The 21,794-nt window shown below is 37.1% G+C and overlaps 3 protein-coding genes across 11 annotated transcripts in view; 2 read left to right on the top strand and 1 right to left on the bottom strand.

The window, feature by feature from the left end:
- Positions 1–2,137: 2,137 nt before the first annotated feature.
- Positions 2,138–11,093, bottom strand: LOC123552115 (protein unc-93 homolog A-like). Of its 4 annotated transcripts, none has more exons than XM_045341504.2 (5): positions 10,967–11,093; positions 7,970–8,000; positions 7,039–7,917; positions 6,300–6,567; positions 2,138–5,758 (listed from the first exon to the last, which is right to left on the bottom strand). In XM_045341504.2, the coding sequence occupies exons 3-5, from the start codon at positions 7,903–7,905 to the stop codon at positions 5,439–5,441; spliced, it is 1,455 nt and encodes a 484-aa protein (XP_045197439.2). In that variant the 5' UTR covers positions 7,906–7,917; positions 7,970–8,000; positions 10,967–11,093; the 3' UTR covers positions 2,138–5,438. The 4 variants fall into 4 exon arrangements, with proteins under 4 accessions (XP_045197439.2, XP_053397634.1, XP_053397635.1 ...); XM_053541659.1 differs by lacking the exon at positions 10,967–11,093 and adding an exon at positions 8,811–9,005; XM_053541660.1 differs by lacking the exon at positions 10,967–11,093 and adding an exon at positions 8,731–8,817 and having other exon boundaries at positions 7,039–8,000.
- LOC123552116 (protein unc-93 homolog A-like) overlaps positions 9,498–21,794 on the top strand; it is a 26,432-nt gene continuing 14,135 nt past the window's right edge. Inside the window, exon 1 of one of the 6 annotated variants that reach the window (XM_053541667.1) lies at positions 9,498–9,744. The gene's annotated coding sequence lies outside the window, so the exon portion shown is untranslated. The other 5 variants (XM_053541668.1, XM_053541666.1, XM_053541663.1 and 2 more) reach the window with 5 other exon arrangements.
- Positions 20,483–21,794, top strand: part of LOC128556455 (protein unc-93 homolog A-like) — a 3,314-nt gene continuing 2,002 nt past the window's right edge. The window contains exon 1 of the mRNA XM_053541672.1: positions 20,483–21,770. Coding sequence (XP_053397647.1) covers positions 21,372–21,770 — 399 coding nt within the window. The 5' untranslated portion in view covers positions 20,483–21,371. The remainder of the gene's footprint in view (positions 21,771–21,794) is intronic.

The following is a 21,794-nucleotide window of genomic DNA, read 5'->3' as shown; positions in this document are numbered from 1 at the left end:
ATTTCGATGACTTGGAGAGAGCACAGACTAGTACGAAAACAATAAAAACAGTACTCATAAAATCAGCCCTGTTGCAAACAATTAATACTTGTCACATAAAACATTCATGCAATTTGTCATTTTAGGTTTTAAATCAGTTCTTCCTGTTAAAAAGCAAATTCAGCGAAAACAATTTTTGCTGTCGTGTTTATAGGAAAATAAAATTTTGTGAATCCTCATTTCATCTATGTTTAATTCATGTTCAAGTCACTGAGTCACATTATCTAAAACAATCCTAGCAAAACGATCGTACCGCATTGTTAAAGGCTGCACATACTCGTGAGAACTGGCGTTGACGAATGCTCCCATTTCACTTCTTGTTGTGTTTACTTACTGTTTTAAAAAACAATAAATTGTTGGAGTATGTTATCAGCAAAAACGATAATAAGAAAATAAAACATTATAGAGACGGATTTAGAAACCATCTGAATTGCTCTTGTTTCTCTAATTTCAGCCAGATTGTTGCACTGATATCTAAAATTGACCATATTTGTGCTTTATTTCATACAATCGTTTCTTTTTTTTTTTTTTTGTCACTGAGGTTAGAGTTTAGGTCAATGGGGAATCGTTTTTCCCTTTTAGCGTGTATTATTTCGGGTAAGCGTAAAAACGCACTTATAGGATTTATAACATAATAAAATCTGTGAAAATATCCTTCGGACGAATAGAATGCAACAAAGCAACGTCATAGCAGACTCGGATTGACTGAGTCAGTTCATGAGAGGTTATGAAATGTGCAACACTCCTCACGCCCCCTAGCACCGGCTAAAGCAGAATTTTTATTTCAGTAAAAATGAGTGCACTCTCTGATCCCAAAGGACCAGAAAATATAACAACACTGAGTTCAAGTACGGGGAGACTTTTTACAGCCATCACACGGGACTTATAGACTGCTGTTGCTGTAACATAATAAAATCTGTGAAAAGATGCTTTGTTGCAGTGTATGCTCTCTGAGAATGATTTCATTGACGATCACAACAGCAGTCCTTTAGTGCCGTACACAACAGCAGTCCTTTAGTGCCGTACACAACAGCAGCCCTTCAGTGCCGTACACAACAGCAGTCCTTCAGTGCCGTACACAACAGCAGCCCTTCAGTGCCGTACACAACAGCAGCCCTTCAGTGCCGTACACAACAGCAGTCCTTCAGTGCCGTACACAACAGCAGCCCTTCAGTGCCGTACACACCAGCAGTCCTTTAGTGCCGTACTCGACAGCAGTCCTTCAGGGCCGTACGGCGGTCGTAAAATTTCTCCGTATTTTGACCTAACGTTATTATATTTCAAACCTTTAGGGATTACGAGGTCAATTAAATATATATAGAGATCCGCCTAAACCAGCGATTCTTGCGCGATGGGTTTTGGATGTTTCATTACCCTTTCACGGATGGACTTATTTTGTTTGGTTGCATTCTATCCTTCATATAGATTTAAAGAAGAAACATATGCACTTTTTAACCAGTACTTTCTTAGAACAGAAACTCAGCACTGTATGATAAAGTGGCTTTCGTGATATCATTATATGAGCCGTGCCATGAGAAAATGAGTGGCTTTGCGACTAGCATGGATCCAGACCAGCCTGTGCATCCGCGCAGTCTGGTCGGGATCCATGCTGTTCGATAACAGTTTCTCTAATTGCAATAGGCTTTGAAAGCGAACAGCATGGATCCTGACCAGACTACGCGGATGCGCAGGCTGGTCTGGATCCATGCAGGTCGCAAAACCACTATGTTGGTTTTTCTCATGGTGCAGCTCATATCGTAACTCGTTCTTCTGTTCTTGTTACTTACCACAACCTTTACTCTTAATGGTCTTCTCAGAAAATATATTGAACGTTTCCGTGATGTTAAAATCTACCTACCAATAAACACGTGAACGTGCAATCAATTATACGAGAACGACAATACATTTCCGTGATTTTAATGAGAGAGTATAATGACGAAATGCACTATATATTCTATCTAATAAGTAATTTAGCTGGTTTTTATACGAATATCTTTATTAGCATTAAACATAACAACAACGTTTATATACATTTCAATATGAAATACAGTGAAAAAACTTTTGCAGAAGAGCAAAACATAAAATGGGCACATTAAAGGTCCAATACTAAGGAAAGTGAACATTTTAATTTCTTTTAAAAAGCACAGAAACTATTTCATTTTATTCGAAAATGAAAGTTGGTATGTAGAAATTCGAAATAAATCGCAGTATATGTACAATTATTTTTCTATGAAGTATGAAGAAAGTTAAAAAGACCTGGGGGGTCATTCTGTCGATTCATTGAAATTTGAACATAATACACATACATTTCTTTGAGTTCCAAAGACCTTCTGTAAATTTTGACCTGCCAATCTTCATTATTTAGTGTCTTGCAGAAGTCTATGCACTGGCTATGAAACAAATTGCCAACTCACTTTCCCTTAGTAATGGACCTTTAAATAGAAAATTATTTTCCATATAAAATGTGTTCAGTTCAAGTATTGACAATAAAATTATTAAAATGTAATGTTGAGCGGATTTACGAAATGTGTTTCTTTTTGGTAGTAAAATAAATATATTTTGACAAGTCAAAATTAGTCTTTCTAGATTTCGAGGGCAGGAGAGTTTAAATTTTCTTCATTGTTGGCCAATGAGAAAAATGTGTTATTGATTTCTTAGCTCACGGAATTTTGGGAAAACCAGCAAACAAATGAAATTCGCTTTCAACGTATTCATATTACAGAACCTATATATTCTTTGCTCTCGAGGTGTATCATCATATCTTCTTGCTATGCGAAGAGGTTCTAAATTTAGACAAGACGAATCTATATTTGGGTTCAGTTAAAACACCTATGCAATTTTCCATTTAAAAAATCTTGTTTAAATATACAATATGATTGAACCCGGTTCAAATTATTTACGTCTGAATACCATTTCTATAAATATGTATCTAAAATTCGTTGTTTTGTAAGTTGAAAAGGAAAACATATATTTAATTGTTCATTCCACACTTTGATTTAAATTACATTTCACTTGAAAAGCCCAGTTCTTTCCATTATATGAACAGTTTTGATCAGCATCATATTTTAACATCAAATGTGCTATTTGACATGGAGTGAATCAAACTGACATAATATTTCAATCCAATATTTTATCAGATTTATCTTGCTTTGGATTACAAATAGTACCCTTCCCAGATCTGCGTACAGTGCTGACAAATTGGTAAATCTTTTCACGCCAAGAATTCATCTTAGAATCTTAGAATTCATCTTATACAGTACAACCTCTCCAGAGTGGCTCTACATAACAGTCAACAGGCCGGCTTGAGAAAAGTAGAAAAAAACAACTGGAATCTGCTACCTGAACAATGGTAATGATGAGTGCTATGTTTTTTTATTTTTTATTTTGCATGTAATTGTCCTTTAATTCGGTTTTGTTATGCATATCATCCTAGTATAGGAGGTATTTTTTAAATCTAGGAAGTTAATATCCTAACGTTTTTCATCTCAAATTCTAAGTTATATATAAGCCTCAAGTACTGTATCGCTTTAATTTTTTGTGATAGTATAATGGCATTCCTTGAAAATATTGGATGTCTGCTTTTGCAGTGACAGATAGATATCGTATTTGTGAAAATTAACAAATGTCCTCTTATATATTGTGTTACGGAAATACGGTATTTGAACTGTATTGAAGATTTGGATTAAGTGATATTTATTTTCTGGTCCTTTGAGATCATGTAATCCTTTCAATATTTCTGAATAACAGAGTTCTACTGACGAATGCTGATACGAGCCATCAGCGGTGGAACAACTACTATGTTGTTGGCTTCCTTCAGTCGACGTCGACTATGGTGTTGTGCCGTGGGTGGAAGTGGATGGCCGTCTTCAGGCATGACTTCACAGGCCTATCCGTGTTGCGCACACCCTGCAGTATCCCTGGCATACATGTGTTGATGCTCCGTGTTGTTTGAAGACGTCCCTTGACTGGCTGGCTTTGCGTCTGGCCCTCTTTTCACAATTCGCGTCTCGGAAGGCTTCCTGTCCTGCCTTCGATCCCTTAGTCACCTCCTGATACAAGACATGCCTATCTCCTGCTAATGACTTCCAGGAACCTGTCTATGCCGCATGCTTTTAGGTCTCTCTTGCAGACCGAAGGTGTGGCCGCCTGCAAGTTCCCCGTACAGCAGGTCCTTTGGTATCAGTCCTGTATTATTTTTGATTTGTTGTATTCTGTACTTCTAAACGATCTTCTCATTGATTTAATTGGCTCAAACATATTTATTCCCTACAATATACATATTTACTTTTATAGTATATACATGTAATATCCCAATATTCTTACAATATACGTATTTGTAGTTCGCTACGCTTTGTCATTTCATTAGTCGATGACGTATAACCTAAATTTAAATCACAAAAAGAATGTAACATTGTGTTGCAATTTGTATGAAGAAGTTCTCGGTCGGTTTGCAAAGCGTCGGAAAAAATGGATATGTACCAGGCTTTATATTTGTTTGTATGCTTCTTTTGTTGGGTTTAACGTCGCACTGACACAATTATAGGTCATATGGCGACTTTCCAGCTTTGATGGTGGAGGAACTTCGGACCACAGGTGTCACACTCTGCGTTATTTCATTATGAGCGCGCACCTGGGTAGAACCAACGACCTTCCTTAAGCCAGCTTGATGGCTTCTTTACATGAAGAATTAAACGCCCCGAGCGAAGTTCGAACCCACACCGGTGAGAGGCAAGTGATTTGAAGTTTGACCTTGATCACTCGTCCACGGAGGCCCCCCAACTGGATTTATAAATAGTCAATGTAACGGCATCTCTGATCTTGATGGAGAGACACAGTTCAATAGTATGGTAAAAGTATATACAAAAAGTTCTTATTGCAGTGCGTGTGAAATATTTACATTGAATGTTAAAACAACTCATTTAAATATAGTACCAGTTGCGATCTGTCCAGTATAAACGTATAACTTCAATAGAATGGTATTTCTCTCTGATGCACTTGAAGTTCGAAGTTGTGTTGTTACCGGTGGAACTACAGTAACAGACATATACTTTGGAACTTGAGAAATACAAAAACTTTGTAGACCTACCCTTGCAATTCTAGCATATTAAATTTAAAATTGAATACAAAATTATATCACATGTCAATTCAAGATAAAAGCATTTATAAGTGAAATTTTGGAAGCAATCATTTTGTAGCCACAGACAAAGGTAAATGTTTCGTGGATAGTCGACAAAAATCCCCAGCGAGAATGGATGGAATAACTAAACACCAGTTTAGGTATATCACCAGTGGATATATGCCGCAGCAGCGAATCGAGAACGTAGTACAATCTGATTACAACCGTCTTCATAAAAGCGCGGGAACGAAAATAAAAAAGAATGACTTCATGAAATGCTTCATCAGTGCTGTTGTTCAGAAGCGATGAGTGCTGTACTAAATTGCGAGTTTTTCAACCATATAGAAGTATTGCTGTCTGGATCTAAATTATTTCCTTCTTCTGTCTCTTTTTCATTGTTAGATTTACTTTGTTTAACTCTTATTTCTACAATTAAATATAAAATCATTGACACCATTAACAAAATTATGGCGATTATCAATTTTGTTGACACGCAGAGGAAGTTACTATAAACAAATGTCAATGTAAAACCAATCGCTTTCCAGGTATGATAGTTGGCGAATGCGGAGTTTTTCTTCTCCGGGAATAACAGTGCAACTAAGGCTGAAATATAAATGATATGTTTGACAATCCAATGAAATTTCTAACAATTCCTATACGAGGGATTAGGTCGCAGATTATCATTATGCTGCATGTATTTGTATAATTCCAGAAATTTATTTTTTGAAATATAGTTATATTCCTTGCGTGTATCAGTGATATACACTGGGCACGTTAAAGAACCAGGCTGTCTATTCGCAACGAGCTAGGCTAAGCTAGCCGGACACGCCTGTATCTGATTTCTGATCTCTCTGTCGTGGGGGCTTTGTCTCACTCTGTCCCTCTGGTCAGATCGCTCTGTCTGTACTAGTAGAGGATGAATTTTGCGCCCTGTGTGGCTGCATTTGAACTATGTAAAGCGCCTTTGAACGTGAAATTGATCATGAAAAGGGCGCTATATAAATCTGGTATAATAATAATAATAATAATAATATGATTCGTGACGAACATAAAAAAGAACTGATTTTCATTCTGGATTTAAAACTAGAATTTAAGTGAAACATACATTGATTATTTTATTTCGGTTAAAAAGAACTTCTCTCACCATTAGACTGTGTTTGCCATATACCTTCAGAAACACCCCATATAACTGGAATAAAAAATATGAGCAAAACGTCCTCAGAACTTGGTATCCATATATATAACGTTATCAAAATACCAAGATTGACCAGACCAGCGAGAGCAAATAAAACGTATCGTCCCGTATACTTCGAGACTCGAGCAAATATGAGTGCGAATACTGTCGTGGAGCCGCCATATGTTGCCATGACGAATCCAAGCTTCTGAATTCCTAATGGGCAGCTGATGAATGCCTATAATGAAAATGCAATAGGAAATTATAATAATGTTTAATTCAATTCAATTCAAATTTATTCAGGCAAATATTATATATAACTGATACAGTAAAATACTTGTATACAATAATCAATATATTTAAAATGCTTTGATTAAAATATTATAAACAATCTAGGTATAGATATGCTAATTAATACATGAAAGATTTAGTTAAGTATATTTTATAGTTTATGACATAGAAAAATGATATGATCTTAACGCATGGGATGACCCATTAAAGTAAAACTAATCACTTATTTTCAATGGGGTCACAAACAAACATTGCAAATTTGATTAACGCACCTATATGTAGGACGAAAAGATATATGTATATTTAATAATACCGGCACAGTTAAAACAAATTAAGTCTGACATGAGAATTGAAATGAGAAATTTCGTAAATCGAGTCTACCATAATAAACCAAGAAAGTAACACTTCTGAAGTTTACCTTAGTATAGTCAGTCCATAAAATCGCTTGTTCCATCGCCATAAACATTATCAAGGGTATCAGAAAAACTAGGTTTATTTCTGTGAGACCCTTTCCACATGAAGCTAAAGATTTCAAAATATTTGCTTTTTCTTTTGATGCCATTTTCTTTAATGGCGGCAAGAATATTGAAGTTAGGAAGACACCAAACACATCACATGCTAAAAATATTCCCAGTAGTATGTTCACAAGATCACGGTCGGGTTCGTTAATATTAGATACATGAACTGCCGTAGGACAATCTTCACTGCCACAAAACTTTACTTCCGTTGCATTAACTGGGGAGCTAATTCTGTAGCCGCCCTGTTGAAGAACTAGAGATGAAATGAGGTTTCCCGTTATTTGCGTGGTTTCATACATTGGGTAGAAAATTCCATTAAATTTACTAAGAACAGGATGACAACTTTTCGAAGTTCTTTCTGCGTAGGAATATGCCATATTAGCCAGGTACACACTTTGAGAAGTCCACATTGGTCCAGCAGTAAGACCTAACAACACTGATGATGGTACTAATGTCGAAAAACTTGGATAAAAATTACTTCCCATATAAATCACATGACACATGAAAGAAAATACCAAGATTTTTTTCTCCCCAAAAACATGAATAATGACAGGTGCGAGAATGCCTGAGATTATTATACAAGCGTACATACATGACAAGGAGATGATTCCAAGGCCTTGCTCTTGGTTCAAACTACTTTGAAGATTTTGTATTGCCAGGTAAGCAGTAAATATTGCTGTAAAGGCGCCCGATAACACAAATGTATTTCTTAATTCGTTCCCTGTCGATTTCTTATCCATTTTGTTTACATCCATTATGTGCTTCATACACGTACTCTTTTAGTAACGTAACATTTTTCCCGATTTAAAACGTTGTTAAATGTTATATGCTGTTTTCTTTCACATCGTGGATTATTGTCAATCTAAAGATAAGACAGGAGATGTTATTAATTATAATGTAAAAAAGAATTAATCGCTGCAAACGTTGACAAGAATCTACAAAATAATCCCCAACAGTGGTCCTGCTAAATTAATTTATGTATACTGTGATAAAAATAACGCCAAGAGCCACGTGCTAACAGTGAAAGATAACCCTATATGCTGTTGAAAAGACATTCAGAACGGACATACATTTATCGTATTTCGTTAAAGTGATATTTTGTATAACACTTTCACAAATATCAATTACTGACAATACAATGCTTATTGTCTTCGTTAATATACTGCTCGCTATTAAACCATAATCTGAAGGTTTTGTGTCAATATTCCGTACTATTCATGCAACGTTTGTTTTAATACATCATAGATTTAAAAACACTGACAACAAATATGCTTTTACATAAATAGCTAATATGAGCCGTGCCATGAGAAAACCAACATAGTGTGTTTGCGACCAGCAAGGATCCAGACCAGCCTGCGCATCCGCGCAGTCTGGTCAGGATCCATGCTGTTCGCTAACAGTTTCTCCAATTCCAATAGGCATTAAAAGCGAACAGCATGGATCCTGACCAGACTGCGCGGATGCGCAGGCTGGTCTGGATCCATGCTGGTCGCAAACCCACTATGTTGGTTTTCTCATGGCACAGCTCATATCATTTATGTAAATTACGTACTCAAATGTTTTAGATTATTAAAAATAACAAATCGGTTTACCTTCTTTATATATTTACATCTTAGTCTGCGTTAAATTTACTCTAATACATGTATTTTAAAAGATAATAGGTAAAACTCACTTCCTGGATGAATAGAATATAGATAGTAGTATAAACACAGATAGGAAAAGTCACGTAGGCCCTGTAAAGTTTGTTCAGAGCCCCACAACAGATGTCACCCTCGTCATCTTGTAGGAAACTGACACTGTTTAATACAATGCACAATATTCATTCAAGCATTTGTTCAGATGTCAGTAATCAATTGGCAGCAAAGACTTTATCGATTTATTTAAGAAAATCAATGTACTAGTATATATGTATAAATGATAGAATTCATAGATTTATAGATAAGTGTATTCATTTCAACATAAAATATACAAATACATTGAAGTTTTTAATTAATAAAACGAACAATATATAATTAAGAATTAACACAGCCATGTCATTTAATACCATGTGTTAAGGATAACAAAAAAGTTAAGATAAACTGTTGTATCCTTTGTGGTTATAATGGTCAGGCCAGGGTTAAAGAGCGAATTTGCATTAAAGAATGGTTACATTAGTGATATAATGAGTAAACAATCATTATCAATCCATATGAGCAATTTATTTCGCCACTTCCGTTGTTGGTGTACTTTGTACGGACTGTTGGTTGGTGTACTTTGTACGGACTGTTGGTTGTTGTACTTTGTACGGAATGTAACAGTATACTTGATTATCAAGTATTTTATTATAAATAACCATATACGAAAACAGTTCACCCGAAAGTCATTCCCAATATTCAACCAGTTTCACCAGCAAGTAAATACAATACACACAGTTGTCAAATATATCATAATGGAATCTGCCTCCATATCAAACAGTCGTTTTAAGCTGACGGCAGACATACTCAAAGGTTCAATGCATGCAGCAAAAAATGTGACGCTTACTGTTTTCACTGTGGAACGGACATCGGATATAGCTCAGAAAGTGATAAGTAAACAGACAAATGTGCAGTTGTTTTTCTTTACCAGAGGTAAGATTTTGCTGTATTAACGCTTATCTACTGTATACATAAATGAAACCAGTGTTTGAAGTAATAGCGGAATGCTATATTTGGACTATGGTATATTGTATAATGCTTACGATTTAGCAGAGCATGAAAAATGTTACTTCGAATCTGAGATGATCACCTCAAAATTCACAGAATTTCGACAAATATTGTTATTTTTAAGAAATATTTCGAATAAACAAAAATGCTGAATCGTACGATTTTACAAGCATAAGCTAAACTACTTTTAATGTAAGAACTTACAATGTAACTTTTAAACTGTTACAAATATTCTCTTAGAAATGTTTACAATACTGTACTGGGGATAGCCGTCTTATGTATTGATGATAGCTTCCAAGTTGACAAATGTGTACTTTGCTACGGAAAAGGTGGATAAGACAGTAGTTTTTTTTATTACTGCTTAGGTCATATTGCTGGTACTTTCAGAGAAGTATCACTGAAAGGTAATATCTTTAAAAAGAAATAAATACAGGGAATCTCCCACAGAACGGGGTTACGGTGCATTTTTATTGTACAAAATGATTTCCCTATTGTTTTATTTTTCCATCTACGCGTGCAATATCTACTCAATGTCTATTGTCAGACAAGCGGACGGTAAGACAGACGAGCATACCGAGAGGTCAGAGTGGAACTGTTTTAAGTACATACAGAAAAAAAAAAACAACAACACTTGCTCTCATCCCTCGATACGGACAACGATGAAACCATACCCCCACAACTTTGCGTAGAGGTAAAAAGTCATAATCATTATATACAGTCTAATTATTCAATACTAGTATACATCGTTACTATCCTCAGTCCACTTAATAGCTATCCCCTGTGCAGTTATTTATTTGCTTCGTCTATCCCCAGTACACTTTCAGGTCATCAAAAAGTAATAATATCTCCGTAACAACAAAACATATCGTATTGATATCTTTCACAATACTGAACGATGCAATTATAATAAAATCGCTCGATTCAGTTTTCATTCTTATTTTCTATTTGTTGTTTTATATTTGAAATCCTAACACCTTACTGAACATTTATTAGCGATCATGCAACTTTCAGCGAGAAATGTGTCGTTATACAAGAGAGGAGACACATTTCCATCATAGTTGTATATTGCATATGATCAGGCTATTCGAAACTCTTCGATTTTGACAAATATATCACCATAAAATACAAAAACTGGTAAAAAACTTACCTTGTGTCAAAATCAAGCGTTTATTGATCCGTTTCCCCACAGTGGCTTTATTCAGTTAATAAGTGACTGCAACACATGATGACGATTCGCAAAATCGGCCCTATTTAAAATAGAATTGTTATTTTGTTGGGCGTATATATATATATATATATATATATAATACAACGCTCTGTTCAAAGTTTGGCCAGGATAATTAAACGCGAATGCCCTTTGATACCCAGCCTTCTTTACTTTCGATACATGTAAATTTTCTCTGACTGTATTTCCCTGAGAGATTAGCGGATGTTTATGAAAGAGTGTCGTGACATTAAGATCAGTGTTTATAAGATTATGGTTCAATTTAGACATTACTTAATGGTGTTCATGTAAAGAAATGTGAGCCTGACCATCTTTATCTGATAATTGTGTTGTTAAGGTTCTCTTAGATGTTAAAAAAGAGACTATTACTAATAGGAGCGTGTCATTTAGAAACTTAAAAACATTAACTTATCAGAATTTTCCGGTGACCTAAGTGCAATAAACGTTGATTCACAGAATATCAACAAGTTTGTGAATGAGTTTGAATCGGAAATAGAGGATACGCTGAATAAGTACGCTCATCTAAAAGAGGTAACTATAGGCTAACTCAGAGAGCACTCAAACCATGGTTCAATGAAATTTTGCTACATGTAAAACAAGTAGTTAGAAAGTCTGAGCGTACATGAAGGCGTTATGGTAAAATTAACTTGAGTCGTATAAAGCAGTAAGAAACACATATACAATTTCCAGATCAAACGTCAAAAGAGAACCACACTCAGTAAAAAAGGTAGAGCACGCTAAAGGTGATTTCAAGACTCTGTATGGATTAGTATCTGAACTAACTGGTACTAAATCTGAAAACCCACCGCCTCAAGGAGAGTCTAATTATTTATAAATCGGAAAATTTGCTGACGTTTTCATGAAAAATACGTCAATCCCTAAGTGAATACCAAAACTTTGAACCTCAAGTAAGGGATGTACAAAATTTGGACAAATTTAGTGAATTGGTTCGAACCCACATCGATGAGTTGCAAGTGATTCGAAATCAGCGACGTTAATCACTCGAGTAAAACATGACATTGGTATTCAAGCACGCACGGGGAAAAATTCTTGATTCACCCGAGGTCTCGAATAAAAATAAATACTTGCACTTAATATTACATTTCGCGTTAATATTGATGTGCAATTCAATCTATCGATCTATATCCGCATCCGTATAAAGAGATAGAAAAAGAAAATTAGTTAGTTTGAATTTTCGTTTGCAAAAATTAGATGCTATTTAAGTTGACATGTCTAGAAAGTGTTTATTTTCCTGTGAGAACAATAATATATAAATGATTATTTTATAAAATCTGGCACATTCGCAATGTGTGGGTAGACGCATGTATCAAAAACCTGTCAAAATGCGGATGCAGAAGTCATGCATGAAAATTAAACATTTACGATGATCTCAAAAAAGATAACAACAAAACCAAGAATACCCATACACAATCCAAACCTGCCAGAAGATGGAGAGTCTCACCTACCCCATACTCGCAGTATTGCTGCTTTGTCCGTAGTTATGCTGCTCGTGTGTCTGGCGTACAGTTCAAAATCATCCAGGTAAGCCCTTGCTGCGCACCTGCTAAAGGCTGAACACCACTAAATCCAGCTGTTCTTTATTTCATATATAATCCACTCACTTCATAACGGTGTTTCGACATTTTCTAGCATATCAGATTTTCAGAGACTTATATTCCCATAAAGAACTAGATCGCTACTTTAGAAAATCAAAAAGAAAAGGGGGTGTTAACTTTTATATAAGAAAACTACAGTTCGTTAAATACAACCCGCTGATTTTACTACTTTTCGCTTCTTTCAATTTCTCTTTTCGTGACATTAAATTCTTACGCCGCCAGTTTTATCTAGCAGGCAATAGGAACATGCCGATTTCATTAGAATGCAAAGTGATACATACTGAAACGCGGTAGGGTAAAAGTAAGCACGTTGCTGCCGAGAAAATGCACTAGGAAAGGAAAAAAGATTAGTACTATTTATATTTGGACTACTTGTGACTAGACCTGCGGAGGCTTATATTCTATTTGGTAGTGATCAGCCTAAAACTGTAACGGTATTTTGAGTACAGTAGGAGAATCCGACGCCATTGAATGGCATACCGCAAAATATGAATACTTTAAATACTTTCATTGTGTTCTTAAAGGTTGTGACATATATGTCAATTTGCCTGTAGATTATGGCAAGCATTTGATTTACCAGGCGTTGCCAACCGTGCCGCCATTTTAGGATCACATGGTTGTACCATCGTTACGTGATTTGCTTGAAGGCAGGGATGATTGTTTGACAATATTCCTGCGCGGAGGTTGACTAAAAATGAACACTTCAAAAACTGAATTTATTATGTTTGGCAGCAAACCTCAACTGAACAAATGTTTTACAAATTCGATTAACATTGCTGGTGATTAAACGTGAAAGCACAAATTAGATATCTTGGTGCATTTCTTGACGAAACTTTGAACTTAAAAGTTATAATCCTATTCAAAATCACCGTTAAAAAAGCAAATAACTTTGTAGATCTGTAGAAAACAGTCTAATGAACAAATTTGCCCGTTAGGTAGACTTGGATGGCCAAATATTGGTGAGATACGAAAGGATATAAAATCACAAAATATTTAATAAACCGCGGGTCTCTAATTTACTCGCCAGGCTCCGCCGATTTCCGTAAATCAACGAAGACAATGTCACGTGATAAGAATTCAAATACGTCGAAAACAACAATGACTGATTGGCCGTGATAGGATTTTGTGTAAAGACGGCGGGTAAAATTTCGCATTATCAGAATTAAACTCCATTGACCATGTCTTTTTCCAAAGTTCTAATTTATGGAAGTCCTGCTTGAGAGTCTCATGCACGATTTTTATAGTGAGATAAACTACTATATCATCAGCAAAAGGTCTTACGCTGCTTTTAAAGTGAGTCTGGCAGGTCACTGATAGGAAAAGGCAAAGCTTAAGGACATACCCTTACGTAGTAGGCCATGTGGATGGCTTCTTCAAATGAAGAATTCAACGACCCAAGCGAAGCGGGGCAAGTGATTCGAAGACGGTGACCATAACCATTCGTCCACAGAGGCTACCTGACATCGGGTTGAAGTCTGTACATATCTGAAAAAGTAGAACTTTCTAAATCACATATAAGAATATTCAATAAAATTTTAACACGTGTAACTCAGTAATGACACTATGTCCTTGATACAGTGGCGTGGGCTAATAAAACACCATAACTACCATTCAATAATTGACAATTTAGTACTGGTAAATGCTGCTCTCTTTCAAATCTAATATGAATATAGTGCTAGGGTGAGAGTGAGTGGGGTATTGCAAGTATCAAAGCCTCTCACGAGCAGACCCAGTCAAACCGTGCTACCGCTTCATTTGCTAAGGTTCGTAGAAATGTTTATAGACCTCACAGTGAAAACAATACCTCTACATTATGAAAATGAAATGTAAGGGTCGATTTTCCAGAAGCACAGAGCACAGCAAAACTGCCAGAGCCATACATCGCAAAATATACAGGCGTGCCACAAATAGAAACTGTAATGGGAAGATATAGCTGACGGGTAGCTTCTAAAATCCAACATGTACATGCTAATTATATACAAGATATAGAACTGGGTCGCGGTAGAAAAGGGAACGGGTGGGGGATGTTTGGGGATTGGGAAAAGCAATAAACAAATTGTGCTCAGTACCATGATATCCTGGCCAGTCGATAAACACAAAGTAAAGGAACAGACTCTTCAGCTTTTCCTTAAAAACATTTATTGTTTATAAGTCATACAAAGTAAACATACACGTAAATGTAGGTGATAGTTAACATTTCATGGAACTTACAGTGTCTGAGAACTCATGAAAAGGAAACAACGAAAAATGTAATGGTTGTTGAGAAATGGAATGCGCCAATCAAGAAGTAAGGAAACGAACAACCATATCAGCACCCTTCCCACTAAGATTACTTATCCCTATTACCGGATACGAGCGAAAAGCCATCCTCTGAGGCTACTTACCCCTATTACCGGATACCAGCGAACAGCCATCCTCTGAGACTACTTACTCCTATTACCGGATACCAGCGAACAGCCATCCTCTGAGGCTACTTACCTATATTACCGGATACCAGCAAACAGCCATCCTCTGAGGCTACTTACCCCTATTACCGGATACCAGCGAACAGCCATCCTCTGAGGCTACTTACCTCCATTACCGGATACGAGCGAACAGCCATCCTCTGAGGCTACTTACCCCTATTACCGGTTACCAGCGAACAGCCATCCTCTGAGGCTACTTACTCCTATTACCGGATACGAGCGAACAGCCATCCTCAGAGGCTACTTACTCCTATTACCGGATACCAGCGAACAGCCATCCTTTGAGGCTACTTACCAATATTACCGGATACCAGCGAACAGCCATCCTCTGAGGCTACTTACCCCTATTACCGGATACCAGCGAACAGCCATCCTTTGAGGCTACTTACTCTTATTACCGGATACCAGCGAACAGCCATCCTTTGAGGCTACTTACCCCTATTACCGGATACCAGCGAACTGCCATCCTTTGAGGCTACTTACCAATATTACCGGATACCAGCGAACAGCCATCCTCTGAGGCTACTTACCCCTATTACCGGATACCAGCGAACAGCCATCCTTTGAGGCTACTTACTCCTATTACCGGATACCAGCGAACAGCCATCCTTTGAGGCTACTTACCTATATTACCGGATACCAGCGAACAGCGCCATCCTTTGAGTCTACTTACTCCTATTACCGGATACCAGCGAACAGCCATCCTCTGAGGCTACTTTACCCTATTACCGGATACCAGCGAACAGCAATCCTCTGAGGCTACTTACCCCTATTACCGGATACGAGCGAACAGCCATCCTCTGAGGCTACTTACCCCTATTACCGGATACGAGCGAACAGCGCCATCCTCTGAGGTTACTTACCCCTATTACCGGATACCAGCGGACTGCCATCCTCTGAGGCTACGTACCCCTATTACCGGATACCAGCGGACTGCCATCCTCTGAGGCTACTTACTCCCATCCTCTGAGGCTACTTACCCCTATTACCAGATACCAGCGGACTGCCATCCTCTGAGGCTACTTACTCCTATTACCGGATACCAGCGGACTGCCATCCTCTGAGGCTATTTACCAATATTCCCGGATACCAGCGGACTGCCATCCTTTGAGGCTAATTACCCCTTCCGGGTATCAGCGAACAACTATATTAGCACCCTTCCCGCTAAGGTTACGTACCCTATTACCGGATACAGCGAACAGCCATATCAGCACCCTTCTCAATGAGGCTACTTAAGAACCCGTGGAGACTGTACCACCAAGTACAGAGAACATGTAAATAAGGTTTTGATTAGGAAACTAGAGTGGATTTATAAATAGGTTAAAAAGAGAAGTTAAATATGTTTTAAATTAGTTTCACGACGGGAGTTCATTCCATATTTTGGGACCACCAACAGACTCATTATTTAATGCTGTTTTTGATCTAGAAATTTTAAAATGTTCGTTCGTGACCGATCAGGGGCTTCTGTTCTTAGAATAGGAAACATTTATTTATTTATTTATTGCTGTGTTATATGATTAAGTGATTTAAACGTTAGTAGACTATTTAGCTTTGCAACGTTTCTATTATTCTCTTATATTCTGTTCGCATTATTTTTCAGATGTTCACTGCAATATTTATATATCCATACACAGCTCTGACTGAGAAGACAAATGACAGTCCAATTCGCATCTGTATTCTGTTTTAGTATTGAAGTGTAGACAAACCAGTACCGTAAACAAGTTAAAGCAGCATGTGCTAATCTTTGGCCTGGCCCGGTCAGATGAGCCCAAATTTCGACCGGGCCAGGCCAGATTTTATTGTCCGTACAGAAATGAATGGCTTCTAAATACAATTACAGTACCAGACAGTATTAACCTGTATTGTTTACTTGCTGCAGGTCGAACAGAATTAGATACCAGTCCTCTGGAGAATCATTAATTAGTCATCATGCATCTTATTTGAAAATTCGGATTTCCACTGAAGAAAATGGTGTAACTTAATGATAACTGCCCGTTTTTTTCTGTAATAGAATTATCAGCAGTCAACTTTAACACGTTGGTTTTAAAACTTACTATGGTGGCTGATTTCTGCCATCCCGTTCTGGCGTGTTGGCGCGTTTGCAGGGCGCCAGAACGCAAGGACGACAATTATACGCGCCAAGACGACAAACAAGGCATTTGTCGTTCTGGCGGGTGCGCCAACACGCTAAATTGGGAAGTTGTCGTCATGGCGTTCTGGCGTCTTGGCGCGTTTGCAGGGCGCCAACACGCCAACACGCCAACACGCCAGGACGAGAAATTATACGCGCCAAGACGACAAAATTCATACTTGTCGTTTTGGCGCGTTCATTTGTCGTCTTGGCGTGTTGGCGCGTTGGCGGGGGCGTCAAGACGCCAACACGCCAACACGCCAGGACGAGAAATTATACGCGCCAAGACGACAAAATTCATACTTGTCGTTTTGGCGCGTTCATTTGTCGTCCTTGCGTGTTGGCGCCCTGCAAACGCGCCAAGACGCAAGAACGCCATGACGACAACTTCCCAATTTAGCGTGTTGGCGCTACACCTATTTTTCCAATTTAGCGTGTTGGCGCTACATCTATTTTTCATGAAAGTTCTCTCACAAATTAACGAAAAAATGAAAAGAAAATAGGGGGTTGAATAGTTCCTAGTGAAATGCCAGTCAGTTGTGGTCTGCTACCCTAAAAATGGCGCATATTTGCTCTTGTTCGCGCAATAAATACCTACTTCCGATTTCGATCTGCATAACTTGCCATGTGGGGTGTATGAACATGAAAACCGTCTCATTTCATGCAGAACGTATTCTGGTAGTGAAAAATTGTGATTAAAGCACTCATTATACACGAATCTGCGTAAAAATGGGAAAATTAGGATCTATTTATTATGGACTTCTTTCGACTACCCCACGGAAGCACATTTTCGACCGAATTACTGACCTTATTCCTGCAGTCACGAGTTATTTACCCAGATAATTTTTTTTTATAAGTTGCATTATTTGCATCTAGATGGTAATATTCGCATACATAATTGTTCAAATAACAAATTGAAGTGATTTTTGTCAAAAATAACTATTTGTTTGACAAATGAAACAGGCTGCCGGATGTGTTACGTTGGCATCTCCGCTATTTTGCACTGTCATGTGACTTTCTCATCGTCACGTGGTATCTTGTGAATGCAGCGGTTATATTGAACGCAAGGGAAGGTAACTGCTGTGAGGAGCTTGGAATTTTAGCACTAACTAACTAGTTTAACTCACGAGTACATTTTGAGAAGTTTATAGTGATGATAGCAGACTATGACAGTAGCGGACAATAACGTAAATAGTGGATATTTTACAGAAGTTGGTGCTTTTTTCTAACATGTTAAATGGATATTTTACGGAAGTGTTTTCTTTTTGCCTGACTTCTTGGAAGTAAAATGTTCACCCATTCAAAGCTGGTAAGTCATTTTTGTGTTAGATATATGGTGGGGGCGTTTGAACGGGGCATACGGTATATTTGCTTTATTTTTTTTCTGTTTAACATCCTAATGTAGTGATTTGATGCGGTAACAGTCTACGTCCTCGCAAACAACAAACTAAGTGGTCATTGATCAAGTAATTCATGGCTGTAATTTAGTAGCATCTGTCCTAAATCCCGTGAATATGACATCCCGATCTCTTGCGCTTCCGGTGATATGTTATAGTGAAGATCACGAACGACAACTCTGCTCGGAGATTGGTGACATCCGGGCATTCGATGCGTGAATTTGTTGCGCACAATGAGAGGGTCGCAATGTTTTTTTTCCACATATTGACCATACATTCGAAGGTAACGACGTATGTTAAACGATGTTTTGCATGTTTCAACAACGCCACTTTTCCATCCTCGAGTTTAGTAATATGTAATCCGCGGAACGCGAGAGTCGCCTCAATTAGGAAATAATAATTTTAACGTCAGAGGTTATTTCTAAGGTCACGGAGTTTGATTGGCCAGCTTGTAATGACAACAGCTTTCGAGGTCAGTTGCTCAGTCAAGTGTGACTTACCAATTCTAAGTGTTCCTTCTCAAGAGAAGGAACGATAAACAACTACATTCAGACCTGTATTAAATACTCAGCCAGGGGAGCGACACAATTTGGCCACTTAATACAGGTGGTTTCTTAAGAAAAGTAGAAATTAGAGCAAAACTGTCAATTTGAGAAGTTAACTGAATGACTGCTTAAGGCCGGTGGTTGCTCAATATAGGTGACCGCTAGTACAGGTTCAACTGTATTCTATTTCCGTAGACTTGCGCAAAAATTTCAGATGATAATGACAATTATTATCTGTAGAATATCTGTAGACATTGTCACTAGACTTTTACATAGGATAGAAGGGCTGTTTTATCCTTAATACAGTCGCAACAAATGTTCCATGCCATGTGAAATTTCAACGTATTCTAGTTGCATGACGCGTATACCACAAGGCACTTTTGAAAGGTATTCTGTTTTCTATATCAAAAGTCTACATATTTTGTTGTTGTACCCCAAAGTCTGTTTATTATCGACTTGATATGATAAACGTACTTAAAAAGCTACATCTAAATGAAATGCCAAAAATAGTTTCGAGTTAATCCACTAGCGTATCAGTTAAAAGGTTTACTACAATATCCCAATAAAATCGTTGTATTTGTCAGAAAAAAAAATCCTTTTCGTATATGAATTTAAAGATAAATCAATAATAATGTATTTCAAAATCATTTTTAAACAGCGTGGCATTCATTATTGTATCCTGTTTTTATCACCTTATCAATGAATTATTAAATGGTTCTTAACCAGTTTTAATATTCCCGTTGGATGGCAACATTTTGGAGGGGTGTGACATGTGTCACGGAGCTAATGCCCATATGCTACTGTTAAGCGAGTAAGTAACTGTATTGGATATTGCATCTGTGTCATTTCCTTGAAGGTCGTACATTAATAATTTATCAGTAAAGGCCACGTGTATGTGCATTAATATTTGTTGACATTTTGAGCAGCAATGTTGACAACTAGTTAGTAATATATGGACTAGGATGTAAACAAGGTAAGCTTATTTAATATTATAATGTAAAACGTATTCCGGTGTTGTGAACGTAACTTACATACATGAATTTTATTAAGCACAAATACTCGTTGTTGGTAGTCTGCAATTGTTTTAAAGCAATTACATAAGGTATCGAGTTTTAAACCGTTTAAATATAATAATACTGAATTATGACACGAGTCACTATCATTATGGATTAAAAGTGTATGCGGTCTACCGGTAAAGGCATTTGTATTATTGTATTCCACGTTTGAAAAGTAAATAATCAACATAATGAGAGTGTTAGAGGGAAGGATCAGATGTATGGGATATTTTTTTCTACAGTAACATGCATTTTACATTTCGAATATATGAAGCTGTTTGTTTCAGTAATGAAAAATAGAAAATTATGACCAACACGTGGTTCCGGCTGTTATTCTTTGTATTTTATCATAATAATATTGTACTTATTTAACATCATAATACAAACTTATCAACGGTTCATTTAGATTACAAAAAATGAGGAATATGTTATGAATTAATACTCATCTGGTTTTTTATATTTAAAGGAGACGTAAGTATATGTTCAAATAATAAATATGAATAGGGCTATTGTATTAGGATTGTTTCAAGGTTGAACGCTATTCAGTTTAGACAGTACCTTTAATTGCTATTCTTTGCTTTTTCGGATTAACAATAATTCATCTTAATAATACTGGAAATCAGGAAAACAACCTCTGGATACGAGCTTGTAGGAACAGAACAAATAGATTCATTCAAAATGGATATAAAAACGACAGGGAAAGAATACAGAAATACATTTGTGTTGTCAGGAGCCTTTACAGCAATATTTACTGCATACCTTGCAATACAAAATCTTCAAAGTAGTTTGAATCAAGAGCAAGGCCTTGGAATAATCTCCTTGTCATGTATGTACGCTTGTATAATCATCTCTGGCATCCTCGCACCTGCCATTATTCATGTTTTTGGGGAGAAAAAAATTCTCGTAATCTCGTTCTTATGTCACGTAATCTATGTAGGAACTAATTTTTATCCAACCTTTGCGACGTTAGTGCCGTCATCAGTATTGTTAGGCCTCACGGCTGGACCAATGTGGACGTCTCAAAGTGTATATTTGGCTGATATGGCATGTTCCTACGCAGACAGAACTTCGAAAGATGGTCATGCTGTTCTTAGTAAATTTAATGAATTTTCTTTGCAATGTTTGAAACCACGCAAATAACGGGAAACCTGATTTCATCTCTAGTTCTTCAACAGGGCAGCTACGAAAGTAGTTCCTCAGCCAATGAAACAACTGTAAAGTTTTGTGGTAGTGAAGATTGTCCAATGGCGGTCAATGGCACAAAAATTGATGAACCCGACCGTCATATTGTGTATATCCTTTTAGGTATATTTTTGATATGTGATGTTTTTGGTGTTTTTCTTACTGCCTGTTTCTTGCCGCCGATGAATAAACTTGCATCGAAACAGAAAGTAAATCTGTTGAAATCTTTAGCGTCATGTGGAAAGGGTCTCACAGATTTAAACCTTGTTTTTCTGTTACCCTTAATAATGTTTATGGCGATGGAGCAAGCAATTCTGTGGACTGATTATACAAAGGTAAATATAGATAATTACAATTGT

The sequence above is a fragment of the Mercenaria mercenaria genome, chromosome 4, assembly GCF_021730395.1.
Source record: "Mercenaria mercenaria strain notata chromosome 4, MADL_Memer_1, whole genome shotgun sequence".
In the NCBI taxonomy this organism is placed as follows: Eukaryota; Metazoa; Mollusca; class Bivalvia; order Venerida; family Veneridae; genus Mercenaria; species Mercenaria mercenaria.
Note: the sequence above shows the minus strand (reverse complement) of the source record. Positions and strands in the feature narration are given on the sequence as shown.

Coding starts and splice junctions, on each gene's coding strand:
- LOC123552115 (XM_045341504.2), bottom strand. CDS start 7,905: ATGAAGCACATAATGGATGTAAACAAAATGGATAAGAAATCGACAGGG. Junction 6,568..7,038: donor TATGGACTGACTATACTAAG/GTAAACTTCAGA, acceptor TTTTCATTATAG/GCATTCATCAGCTGCCCATT. Junction 5,759..6,299: donor ATGGCAAACACAGTCTAATG/GTGAGAGAAGTT, acceptor TTTATATTTCAG/CCTTAGTTGCACTGTTATTC.